The 13,137-nt window shown below is 37.0% G+C and overlaps 1 protein-coding gene across 1 annotated transcript in view; it reads left to right on the top strand.

The window, feature by feature from the left end:
- Positions 1–13,137, top strand: part of ICA1 (islet cell autoantigen 1) — a 63,675-nt gene that overhangs the window by 28,814 nt on the left and 21,724 nt on the right. Inside the window, exons 8-9 of the mRNA XM_030446238.1 lie at positions 11,868–11,993; positions 12,182–12,280. Coding sequence (XP_030302098.1) covers positions 11,868–11,993; positions 12,182–12,280 — 225 coding nt within the window. The remainder of the gene's footprint in view (positions 1–11,867; positions 11,994–12,181; positions 12,281–13,137) is intronic.

The following is a 13,137-nucleotide window of genomic DNA, read 5'->3' as shown; positions in this document are numbered from 1 at the left end:
AAGGCAGCTTGGTCATCGTGGTAGTCTTGGTACAAGTCTTGAAGGGTTCATGTGACACCCGTCTGAGATTTGCAGCCCACGTGTCAGTGTTGTTGCCTGGCACTTCCTCCCATCCCACCATTCTTTTCAGTTGCCAAGAGGATCTTGCTGTTTTATGGTGCTTTCACTGGCAGAAGTGTTACTCTACCTGAACTTGAGCTTTTTGCACCCCTTTGCCTAATTCCAGCTTATTTAGTCCCCTCATCTGCCTACTCAGAAGGGACACAGAGTCAAGTAGCAACCTCGCTCAACCTCTAAAGAATTTAATATAGATAAAATAAAAATATAAATGACATTTTCTAACTGAAGACATGCTGCATAAAGGGTTCAAGATGACCTCCAAAATACCATGGATAAACTAAACTGTGTAGTTACTAGATAAATAAATAATAGAAATAGTAGAGATACTGGTTTGATGCTTTATTACCAATTTTTTTACATCACACATTGCCTCTGTGGTCTTTCAGTGTTCAAGGGTGGTTATTTCCTTGTCTCCATTTCCTACAGAGGCTGACTGACTAATTGCTATCCTCTTGGTAGCATTTCCCCCTACCCCATGTGTGCCAACCATCCTTTGCTCTCTGGTTGCTTAGTACGATGAACACAATGGAGTTCTGATAAACTCAAAGCTGTTCGCATCTCTTTTAACTGTTAAGTCCAGGTTACTCCTGATTTAGAGATGAACATGATCTTTCTGGCCAGAAAGCATATATTTTTGCTTTTCCCATTTATTTTGGTTAGCCTGCTTCTTTCTACAGATCTTTGCAATCATTTTTGGCAGTTATTTGCATTGGGCTTGTACCAACTCCCTTGTAATTATTTGAGAGGGGAAGGTAAGATGCTCTAAGTCATCAGCACCAAACTCTTCCCTAAAGAGGATGTATGATCATGCACAAAAATGTGCACCCCTTTGCAGTTTACAGTAGTATTTGTCTAAGCATGCTGATGGGGTAATTACAACTGCAGACTGACAGATTATGCTCATTACTACAATTGTATTCGGGGCTCGTATTGTAAAAATCCATCCCCAAACTGCAAAGCAACACTACTTAGATGAATGTTGCCCTGACTGCAATTTTTGGAGTCTCCTGGTCACAAGAGTGGGAAAATCACTGATAATTATTTTGAGTGTCCTTTCTTCAAGGCCTGTATCAGTGTCACCATGTTGATTCTTTTCCTTTCAGCCTAGGAAAGCACACATCTTGAATTTGACTAGTACTGAAACCTTCAACCAGCAGAAAATTTGAGGCATGTATCTGGGCTTCTTAAAGTAGGGGAAAAAAACTATATATTTATAGCCTTTCCTTTATTTATGTTTTTTTGTTTTGCTTTGGTTTTTTTTCTTTTTAATATCATCTACATAATGATCCAAGCTGTGAAAATGAAAATGTGAGAAGCTGTTCCATCTTACTAGCTTTAGAAGCATGTTCTGTTCTGGCTAGTAATGGGAGAGTAGCCAGAAGGTGTAATCTTTGAGGGGGTAAAGCTGCTCTCGTACACTGTTTATTATTATTTTAAAGACCAATGTGAATGAGTTAGGAGAAGATTCCAGGTGTGCTCTAGCTCTTGGCTGTCAGATACCTAACTGCATGAGAACTCGCAGGTTTGATGGAGTTTGAAGTAAAACAGATTAACCTTAAGCAGTTTGTCTTTATGCTGGGAGAAAGTAGAAGGAGAAAGAGAAGGCTGATGCAGCCAGCAGTAGTGTCAGCTGGGATGTAGCTGCTGCCCACAGTCCTCTGTTTCCCTCCCATTATAGAGCAAGAACTGCATCTCTGTGATCAGTTTAGGTCAAAACTACTGAGATCAGGCCCTTTCCTACATACATTGTGAACACTTTTATTTGGGATTGATTTCTTTCTGTGCAAGCAGGAGATAGGGAAGTTGGTATGCAGGATACAGGGCAATGTATTTGAAGAGTGGGGGAAGAAGATTTTTAGAAAGGAAAAGTCAGAAATACACTCAGCCTTTTTTCAGGGAAAGTGTATGGATATGCAGAGAAGCTGCTTTTCTGAGAGATGTGTAAATGTGAGCTGGTACATGCTTATTATGTTTCAAGAGTATCATCTATCAGTTTAAAATGTATTTTTGCCAGCTTAAATTCAAGTAAAGAACTCTTAATTTGAAATATCTTCTGTAAACATGCTTAGTATCTGTTTAATTCAAAATAATGTCTAAAACAGCTAAGTTAAACTGCAGAGGAGTAACAAGCCTTCTCTATTTCTAGCACTGTGGGCTTGGAAGCCCTTGAATCTTTTGATATTAAGCATTTATGTAACATTAAAATGTTTAAGTAGTGGGGTTTTTTGCTTTGCTAATTTTTATGTTATGCTGTGAACTTAATTTCAATAACGACTTTGCATGGGCTTCTGAAAAACTGAAGTCTTGCTACTTTCAGCTTCTTAAACTTAACAAACTTTCCTTCGTATTACAGCAAGTAGTGACTGGAGTTACGGAAGTGATCTACATCTTATATTTGGAATCTGATTGCAGCCTGTATTCAATAGACATTTTTTAAAAAGCTGATGAATTTTATTTTCTATACATAGATTATTTTATGTTTTGTTGCAATGAAGTCATTGCTGGTAGAGCAATTGGATTCATATTCTAGAATTGCACTGTGCTGCTGTTTGTGAAAGCTGTTTTGAGTCTCAAAGCTACAAATTTTGCTGTCTGATTTTTGGCTGGATGAACTTGCTGGATTGTGCTGAGAAATGTAACTTTAATCAAGGCTGTGTCCAGCTGCTGGATAAGTGGAAAGGATTCTGCCTAGGCTGCACTCTCACAACGTGACAGACTGTTTGAAAAGTTATTTTGCACAGAGAGCAGTATTACTGCCACAGAGAGTTTTCATGTCTTGGGAAAATGTGAAGTGGAAAATGTGGAAGTAACAAGTTTTGCTGCTGCAAAGACACTTGAGTCTTTGCTCTCTGCGGTAGTATTGATAGTAAGGAGGAAAAGTTGTCAAATGCAAGTAAAAAAAAAGTTAACCAAGGAAAAAAACACATTCATTTGAGGTGCCTTCAATTAGAAAAGCTTGTTGATGGACAAGCAGGAAGACTTTTGGCTTATGAATTGAGAGTCTATTGAACTGATGGGCCTGTCTGATTAAGTATCTGACCCAGTGGTAGGGCTGCTCCAACAACATTTATACTTAGCAAACTACTTCCTAAAAATAAAGAAGAAGGGGGAAAAATAGCTATATATACTTTTTCAGAGGATTCATGTAGACAATAACACTGTTCAGTGCACAACTCCCATCTTAAATGTCACAAGTAAAGGTTTTTCTCAGCAGAAAACCCTCTAGGACTAGAATGAAAGGAGTATTGTCCACATGCTTGGGCAATGCATACTGGAAGCTAAGATAGGCCTGTCTGGGTAGATCCTGTAGGTTTTGGCAATGGATTTCCAGAATTCAAACCCTTGGACTTCATATATGTGTAGACTTCTGTACAAGGGGGTACCAAATTTTATGGAAGTAAAAGTAGTGAGATCTGACCTTCTCTCTTTACTGCAGTTATAACTGTAGAAATGAAGAAAACCGAAATTCTGGCAGAAAGTGAACCTACAATTCTGAGGATTGCTGTAGGAGTTATACTGATGCTCCTTAAAGAACTGCTGCAATGGGACACATCCTATTAAGACACGTTGAAAATCACAGAATCGGTGAAAATATGGGACCCTTTATGGTGCTTCCTGGAGTTTGAAACTTTGATACCCACAAGTATCTGCATGGTTCTACAACAGTGTTATTAACAAACTGGAAAAAAAAGTGAATTAAGTCAAGTTTGGTTTATTTAAAATAGTATCAAAATCATACTTTTTAAAAAAACTAAAAACATAATCCAACAGAAATATACTGTTTTCTGTATTACATTACATTGTTTTTCTAGGTGCATAAGGTTTTAAAAGTTGTAATTGCTAATAAATTTGAAGTACAGAACCTTATCATCCAACCTTAAAAGATTTTCAAATTGTTTTGTTTCATTCTAGTAGATGATTCTCCAATTATATATATATATATATACATATATATATATATATATGAATGTATGTATATATAGTTTATGTTCTAAGTAGTGCAGCTTTGCAAAGTTTCTTCAATATAGCTTCTTAAAAAGCTATTAATTTTTTTTCTTTTCATATTGTAATTTATTCAGTGCCTCAGGGGACTACAGTATGTTAGAGGCAGAAGTAAGAGATGTCTCAGAGTATGATCACTTCCCTGATGAAAAAATAACCAGCCTCCAGTCATTCTACAGCATTATACAGCAGGCACAGATGAGAATGGAACACAAAAACAGTTCTTCCATTTCTATTAATTGCACAGGCTTGAGAAATTCTGCTGTATTATGAGTTGTATGCTATGCAGTGGTTTAGAGCTTTGTTATATCAAATCTATCCTGAGTCAGTGTAAAGTGTCTGTGTGAAATTCAGTTCTGCCAAATAAGTTTGCTTGGCTGTGACCTCTTCAGACACCCAGTGGCAGCTGTGATGGTTTTTTCTCTGGTACGTGTTGCAATAGAAGGGCTTGCAGTAGACACGTGTGTGTGTGTGCACATGTGTACAATGTGGTGAAGTTTAGGAGAATTGTACCACACAAACAGTGATCAGTGCAGGCTGCTTGGGTCGTATTTACAGGATGGGAATTTTTCCTTGGTCTATTATAAAAAACAGAACAATTGTCTGCTATAATGTTCTGGTGGAGCAGAGCTAGAGGCAAGAGTCACCCATCCCCACAGATACCCATTAAGGGCTTGTTTTCCCAGTGCAAGCCTAATTAATATAAGACCCCTGTCCTTCAAACACTTGGGCTTGTGCTTAAATGTTCTGTAACTCTAGGCCAGATCTGAAATTTATTCAGTGCTTTTTGGTGTTGAGGACAATGGCAGAAAGTCTTAATGAAACCTTCAGGAGCTGCTGTAATACAAATGTTAAATAATGAGCAATGCTACTGAAACCTACGGGAGTAGTCACATACTGAGATGAAAATGTGAAATATCATCAAAGAATATTGTTCTTGAGTGCCAATTAAACCTATTACAGCTGTTATTTTGTCTCCCATTCTGATTGCAGAGGTGGAAAATCCTGGTTTTGACTAAATAATCTTATTTTTTGAGAAGGAAAACTAAACGTAATAATGATTCTGTCATGCAGACTCAAATAGGGTAGGGTTTTGAAAGTAGCTAAAATGTAGCTAGTTTGAAAGACCAAGTTTGGGTGAAAGCTTCAGGGGTTGGGGAATAACATTTCTGTATAGTATGACTTTCTGCTACTTTTCTTGAGACCACTTTATTCTAGTATAAAGAGAGCAAAGAAGGCAAAATCCATGTTAAAATCATTGAGATGTAGTTGTTCTGAATAGAAACAAAAAATGCTAGCACTATTCTAATCCATATGAAGATGCATTTCCCTATAATCTGTTATGAATTGGTATAGCTGTGCCTCCTGGCTTCCTGGGGTTTTTTGTTTGGTTTGTTTTTTTAATTTCTTTGCTGTACTTTAGCACTCTTGCTCTATGGCTTACATTCAGTTCCAGGACTTTCCTGGACATGCTGCAGCCTCCAGTGAGAAATCTGAACAGGTGAATTTGATGCTTCAATTAAATCTAAGATCTATAGAGGACAAGAAGTTTTCTAGGAGATATTTGCAATTATTTGAGTAGGTATTGATTTTATTGGATTATATTGGGTATCACTGTCCTTCAGTCGAGTATTTAGCTTGTTTTGCACCGTGAGTGTTTCAGCCCCTAGAAAAATGGTCTTTGGTGGCTGAAAATCTTTGTACTGTATTGTATTTAGTGAATTATTTGTTTTGATGAAAACCATATATAAAGAGAGTTTTCTCCCACTGTAGGATACCAGGAAATTGTCCAGTTTCCTTTTCCAGACTCTTTAGTTCCTACCATGCAGCTAGCCTAAATATAGGATTAATTCAGTTTTCTCTTACCTACTGTCTTTCCACATGACAGTAACTTTTTAACTACCTCAAGACAGGACATGTGTGTTGCAAGACAAACCTCTTTTAGGGAACGGCGCTTCCAACCAGGTCCAACCAGGTGTTCCAGCAGAGACTCACGAATAGTGCTCTGAGCCTATAGCCTTCAGGGTTGACCAGCCTGGATTGGTGCTGTTGCTCTAAGAGCAACTAACCTCTCTGCTGGCTTGCTCAGGACTGAGCTGAGCCTCTGACTCAGGCCTCACCTTTTATTGGCCCCCTGGTCCTGCTCATGCGCAGTGAGGGCCCACCCTAATCAGGCACAGGTGGGCTTAACACAAGCTCATGCCCACTACCTGGTAATTAGTGGCACCTGGTTGCCTCATTTCACTTCACATGTGTGTTTTGGACAGCCATTTCAAAGTGTTACTTTCTTGTATTGCTGTATCCACTGGGGATCTGGATCATACGTATGAGCTCTTCTCTGCTCAGGATTGGAAAAGAAGAAAAAAGCATCCTGTGTATACCAGGTGTACCTGCAGATTTCCCTCTTCTCCTATGCACGTAACTTCTCTTTCAAAGCTGACATCTCAGTTGTTCTTTTGTGGCAGAAAGGCACTTTTGCTGCTTTCCAGAGTGAAACAGGTAGACATGCAATGGTAATTAAGTTCTTTACATGAATTGTAACATGACTGCAAATTTGGTTAATCTACACTAATAGGATATGGTGCTTTGGGATCTATGTACATGTGCAGATGATCATAATTAAGTCTACAATGGCAAATTTAAGAAATGTATCATTGGAACTCATTAGGCACCTTAGGTTATCTAAATTCATATCCCAAAAGTAGTTTCATGTCTTGAACAGATCTGATGTATGTCTTCTGCTCGCCTTCACATATATTTGGATCTATTATACTGTCCAGGTAGTTTTCCTTTTTGCTAGGCATTTCTCTCTTTACAAATTTCATCTCCTAAAATTATTTTTTATCAATGTTTCTTGTAAGATCATGACTGAAAATTTAATAACCAGGGCTGAAGATGAACAGCAGTATGCTGCCTTTTCTTTAACCCTTGTTCTTAGGTGTATTCCTACAAGTTGATGGAGTGAAGTTTAAGGAATGCAATGAATTGCAATAAATAGTATTCCAACCCCAGGGAACAGTTGCGTTTCCAGAGTCTGGAAAGTGTAAAACATACCAAAACACACTGAAGTCAAGTTTAGGACTGTGCAAGATATTGCAAGTCCTAACAATAAAAGTTTACTTACAGGCATTATTTTTCTTGAAACGTTACCTTTCCTGTTCTTTGACTACCCAGCATGAGAATATATACATACATACATACATATACATATATATGAAAATAAAAATACTAGTTAGTGTTTTTATATGCTGGGTTAAAAGTGTAATGGGTGCCCCTTGTCATCGCACTACTCAAGCTATGAAGCTATTGCAGTTTTGTGGGAAATGAGAATCTAGTTCCTTGTGCTTTCTGTGCCATATACAGAAGTGAAGGAAGAGATGTTATATGCTAAATACTTTGTCCTTGAACTACATCCTCCTTCAGTTTGCATTAATTTTCATGTAGTCTTTACTGCAGTCAGATGTGATACTTATTTAATGCAGAGATTTGTGCCTATTTCATCTGAAGGTGGAGTCTACTCACAGTCTCCAACAGGAAGGTTTGCAATATTCCAGGAATTTTTCCCTCTTGTTTTACTTACCCCCCTCCTTCCAGCCTATACACATGCTGTGCACGCTTTTCAGATCAAGCAAGTGGGAAGTTGGGAGACAAATTAGACTGGAAGCATCTGTTTCTGTTTCTATGTTGGAAATGCTGAGGCAAAAATATACTGTATGCAAAGTGAATTAGTGCATTTATCTGCCATTATTTTGGAGATGATGCTTCACTAGCTGAATTGTCTTTGAAATTGGGCTGATACTGAAAATAAATTTTGCATTTTATGGTAGACTAAAAGAAACTAATAACACAGATGTACTGTAGATGACATAAAGATTCCTTGAAAATACATTACAAATCTGTATTTTAGTAACTGAACATATTGAATAGGCTTTTTAACTGGGTCTGAATGTTATTTTTTCATGTTAGCACTCTCAAAGATATTTCTGTCTGAATACACATTTAAGAACCTGTGTGAGCAAGTATTTGCCCTTGCAGCGAAGCATACCAGAATCTTAACATTCAAACCCCCAGGATTTAGGATTTTTAAATTAATTTATTTACTTATTTATTATAGTCCTAAAATTATTTCAGTTCTGTCTGGTATATTATAGTTAACAAATGATTGATTTGATATGATACTGCTTTCCAAATCTGTTTTCCATGTCCTTTCTTTGAAGAATTGTATTGGTTTTTATATAAATATATATAAATATTGTACTTAGGTGTTTGCAGTGTGAAATTAAAAGCAGGTTGCATCAGGTTGTTGCTTGGAAAAAGGTGAAGAATAATAATCTTGATGTCAGTAGCACCCACAACATTTTATTGTACAGCATGAGCCTCACAACTAGCACCTACAGTTTCAGATGCTCAGGAGCTCTTTCATCATAAAATGTCAAATTGGGTTGGATTTGGATCTCTGCAGTTCTCTTAGTGAAATCTTGACACTTTCCAGACCAGGATTTTGAAGAAATTTTGTGTGTTTGGCTTTAATGTAGTTAAATACATGAATAAAAATGTGCTGGGCTGAGACCACAACGAGGTTCTGTTTCTCATGTCTTGGAGAGTAATTGGAAAGGAGAAGATTAGGACGTATTACATCAGCTTTCCCTTGAGCAGAAAACCAAAGGTTCATTCTGATAACTTGTGTGGTATTAAGTAGATTATGCTTTGTAAGCACTAAGATTTTATACCTAATTCCTGAAGCCACAAGTAATCATAAAAGATGTCTAATAATAATTTGAATTGAAAATGCATGTATTGGCACACATAAAGGCAAAAGTTCATGCTCATGTAGTATGTGGTGTTCTTTCTCAGCTGCCCTGCAACACTGCTGCAAAATTGAGAGTACTTATGCTCAATAAACCTTCAATGTAAAATGGGAAGCATCTGTAATTTTATACTTCTCATAAGTGTTGCATCTTCCCTGACTGGCAAGAGAAATGTGTAGCATATAGTTGCCCAGCATTAAGTATTTTCAGTCATCTATATGAGTGCGTCAAACATAGAGGTTTGTATTCCACATTATCTTGTGATCACCACTTGCTCTTTATGAACACTCTAGCTTTTAAAAATTGCACTGGTTGCATGTTCAGTTAAGATAAATTCTGACTGTTTCTTGCTAAATATCCCTGAAGACTATGTGCAGGAAGACTACAACTCAAACCTTACAGATTATTTTTTATTTCTGGATTATTTCTCTTACTTTAAGAAGTTGGAAACATGATGTAGACCCAGATCCCAGTCTGTTGTTATTTTTCTTGCAGCCCACCATCTCTGACAGAGTATTTATATTACCCAGAACTAACATTCTGTGCTCTCTTGGACTATCAGCCTGCAGAGGCACAGCTGTTCTTTCACCAGTGCTGTGATCTATTGAATAGGAAAGGGATTCAGATCTCAGCTGCACTGTTGTGAAATACAGCTTTATGTTTGACATATTACCACTGACATCAGTTGAATTTCTCTGGATTTTCGTGGCTGTAACTGAGATCAGAGTTTAGTCTCAAGTCTCACTGTGTTTTTCAAAGATCTACAACATCTCTTACTAAATACCTTTTCTTCTGTAGCAATCCCTGTTGGCAAAAAAATGTAGGTAATCCCATGTTTGGATATCAGTTAGAAGTTCTGTGTTGCACAGGTCCATGATTTTCTTCACAATTCTCCTTAGTAGACTGGAGCTGTAAATCTGTGCTTTCAGGTACTTGCTCCTAAAGCAAATAAAGGGTATGAGAACCTAATGCAGGACAAAGATGCTTTATCTGGGACTTGATAAAGCTTCCACATTCCTGCCACTGCTCCTATCCTCTTCCATTGCTGCCTAATTTTGAAGGCCCACAAGCTCTTCACCCACCTGCTGGTTTGACATGACAGTTCCAGTAGGGATGGGACTCCTGGCATGGATAGTGTGGTGCCTTGCTTGGGCTTCCATCAGGCACAGGCTAAGCAGTATAGAGTCCATCAGGGATCCCAAACTAAGAGGCAACCCCAGATCATGCCAGTCTAGTTCTGACTGGGCAAGGCTTTTCAAAAATATCATATTTTTAAGGAGGTACCCTGGCAGTAGGTGCTCCTTGCTTTGTATCTGAAAGCTTAGCATTTGTCATGCTTGCCTACAGAGTTGAATGAGCAATTTCCTCCTTCCTCAGGGAATTCAAATCTGTCTTTGCCTCAACAAAACATCTCCTAACTACCCAAGAACTCTTTCAGTTCTGGACACCCCTCTTTTGTTTGAAACTTCAATATGAATAAAACCCAAAGCAAGTCATCAGTAAAATGCTGTTGCCTTGTGGTTAGAGCACTGGAACAGGTCCGAAGTTTGAGATATAAATGTTATATATATATATATATCTGTTCATTTTATTGCTTGGTGCAGTGCCTAGTTATCCTGGAAGACTTCCCCCTCTGTAACCATGTATCTGTGTTATAGAATAGCACTGCTGTTCCTCTATTATTTTAAAAAAAATAAAGATAATATTTTCTATCTATCATTTTTTAATATTTTTCTACAATTAAATCCTCACCTGTGAGTTGCTGCATTTATCATAAGTTTTAAATTATTGTAGTTTCTTCATTATGAACCTGTCAGGCCTAAGATACGTGTAAGCCTTATTGTATTACTTATGCAAACCAACCTGATCCCTGAAAAAAAGTTGCCACAAATCTTGGAGTTTGCATATTCTGAACAAAATCGGTTGACTCTCTGAGGCAACCAGATGAAAGGAAATGTATTAAATTTGCATTCAGTGGGATTTTTCCACTATGAAGGCTTTTTGGGATAAACGCTTTGTTGTAATGGTGAAAGAGTTATAGGAAAATAATTATGTTTTGTAGTTGTATTGTTTGCTATTTTCTTGGAAGAAAACTATTATTTTTTAATACAAAATCTGTTATAAACATTTTTTGTTGTTGTTAATATAGGGTTAGGGTAGTATACAAAGCTGTCATAAAAGTGAGGGATTCAGAGTACAAAACACATCAGCTTTCCAGCCTGATATATGGTCATGATAATGCCAGTGTTGTCAAACCTGGGGCTTGTGAAGCAGTGTCTTGTACAACCTTGGTAGGTGGTAGAAGAACAGAATTTAAACCCTTTGAAACTGAAATTGTTTGCTCCTAAGAAATGGGAGCTTGATAATTTTCTTATAGCAATAAACAGGAAAAGCACTGTATTTTAGAAGGGAAACTCAGTGAATTTTCGGTATTAGTTCAAAGTTACTGAAGTGCTATATTGTCAACAAGAGTTGCAGGTCAACTTTAAGGTTTGTCAATTTAATTTGTCTTCTACTATAGGTACATGGAAACATCTCTGCCTGTGCACTTGTCTTCCAAGTGGAAATATTAAGTTCCAAATTTGTTGGCCAGGCTTTGAATTCATATTTCTGTAAAGAGATATCAAGATGAGTATGTTTTTCAAGTGTTATCTTCTCATTTCATAAGCAGGGGTTAGCAAATAGAATTTCTTCACTGAATATATTAGAAAAATAGTAGCATAGAAAATATTAAAAGCTGTATTTTAGCGTATATCAATCCACTATATATTAAATTCAGTGGGATTGATGCTACTATAAAGTTCTGTATAGTTTTTGAGTCTGTTCAGGTGTCTAATTTTCCTAGAAGTTATATTTCTTTACTCTTTCATGAAGCTGGAGTAGAAAAAGCTGAGAAAATAAACTTCACAGCATAAATAATTGTCCCTTTGTTTGAAGGTCCAAGCTCAAGTGCGACACGCAAAACTCAACTTTGACAAACTGAAGACTGATGTCTGTCAGAAAGTGGATCTGTTGGGAGCAAGCAGATGCAACCTCCTTTCTCATGTGTTAACAACATATCAGGTATCCAAAGAAAATGTTGACCTCCAAAAGAAAGATTTTCTGTGAATGGATGTTTTTAAAGAGGTTACCATGGCAGTATTCAGCTGTAAGACTATGTAACTGGTATTGAAGGGGAGATGTAAAATTTGCACTGAAAGCAGCTTGGTGTTAGAGCTAACATTTTACTGAAATTTTCTCCTACCCTACAGACAACACTTCTTCATTTTTGGGAAAAAACTTCACACACGATGGCAGCCATCCATGAAAGTTTCAAAGGTTATCAGCCATATGAATTCACTATGTTAAAGGTAAGGAGTATAGAGGTATGTTTGTTTGCCTAGTGATAACAAACAAAAGATCATACAAGGATGTAGAAAACACACATTCATATTTTGTCCATATATTGTCTGATGATTTTATTCATCTCAAGTCTTTTCATATAAATATAGGTTTTCTGTTTAATGTCCTCTTGGCTAGTAGGATCAGAAACTGCATGGGGAATGCAGTGACTGAGGAACTATTTCAGAGAAAGACTTTATTCATGGCTGTACTCAAGTACATGTTAAAATTTTAACTGCTGTTGTGTTTAGTTATTCCTAAAGAACAGTAAGATCCAGCAGAATTAGGGATTTATATTAGTCCCTAAAATCCAACAAGTGAGTTAATGCTATTTTATCTTTGCATCTGTTTTCAAAAACTCATACTCTTCAAGAACACTTAATTGGGGTACTTATGTATATTAATGCTCACCTGCACTCAGACCACCTAACCTTGAGCTGTTCTGGGAAATACTGTTTAGTTTGACTAGTGGTGTTTGCTGATCCTTTGTAATCTGTGAATATGCAGTAAGTGCAGTTTTTGTCTTTTATGATTCCAGTTCTGATATTATCATCTTCATTTTGCTTATGCAAGGGATCCTTCTGAATTAAACTAAGCATACATGCATGTAGGATTAGCATTTTTCTTTAAAACAAGGATTTAAATAAAATGGCAGTATTTGACTTAAATGTAGATTGTCTTACTAAAAAATTAGAAGGTGCTATGTACTGGAAAACAACTGTTTATCCTTTTAAATGTTAATATATTAATGTACCAGGTTTACTTCAGGAAAGAGACTCTTAAACACCTCCTGAGGTTGTTTCTGGAAAGAAGATGTTGTCTCTGG

Source organism: Calypte anna, chromosome 2, assembly GCF_003957555.1.
Source record: "Calypte anna isolate BGI_N300 chromosome 2, bCalAnn1_v1.p, whole genome shotgun sequence".
In the NCBI taxonomy this organism is placed as follows: domain Eukaryota; kingdom Metazoa; phylum Chordata; class Aves; order Apodiformes; family Trochilidae; genus Calypte; species Calypte anna.
Note: the sequence above shows the minus strand (reverse complement) of the source record. Positions and strands in the feature narration are given on the sequence as shown.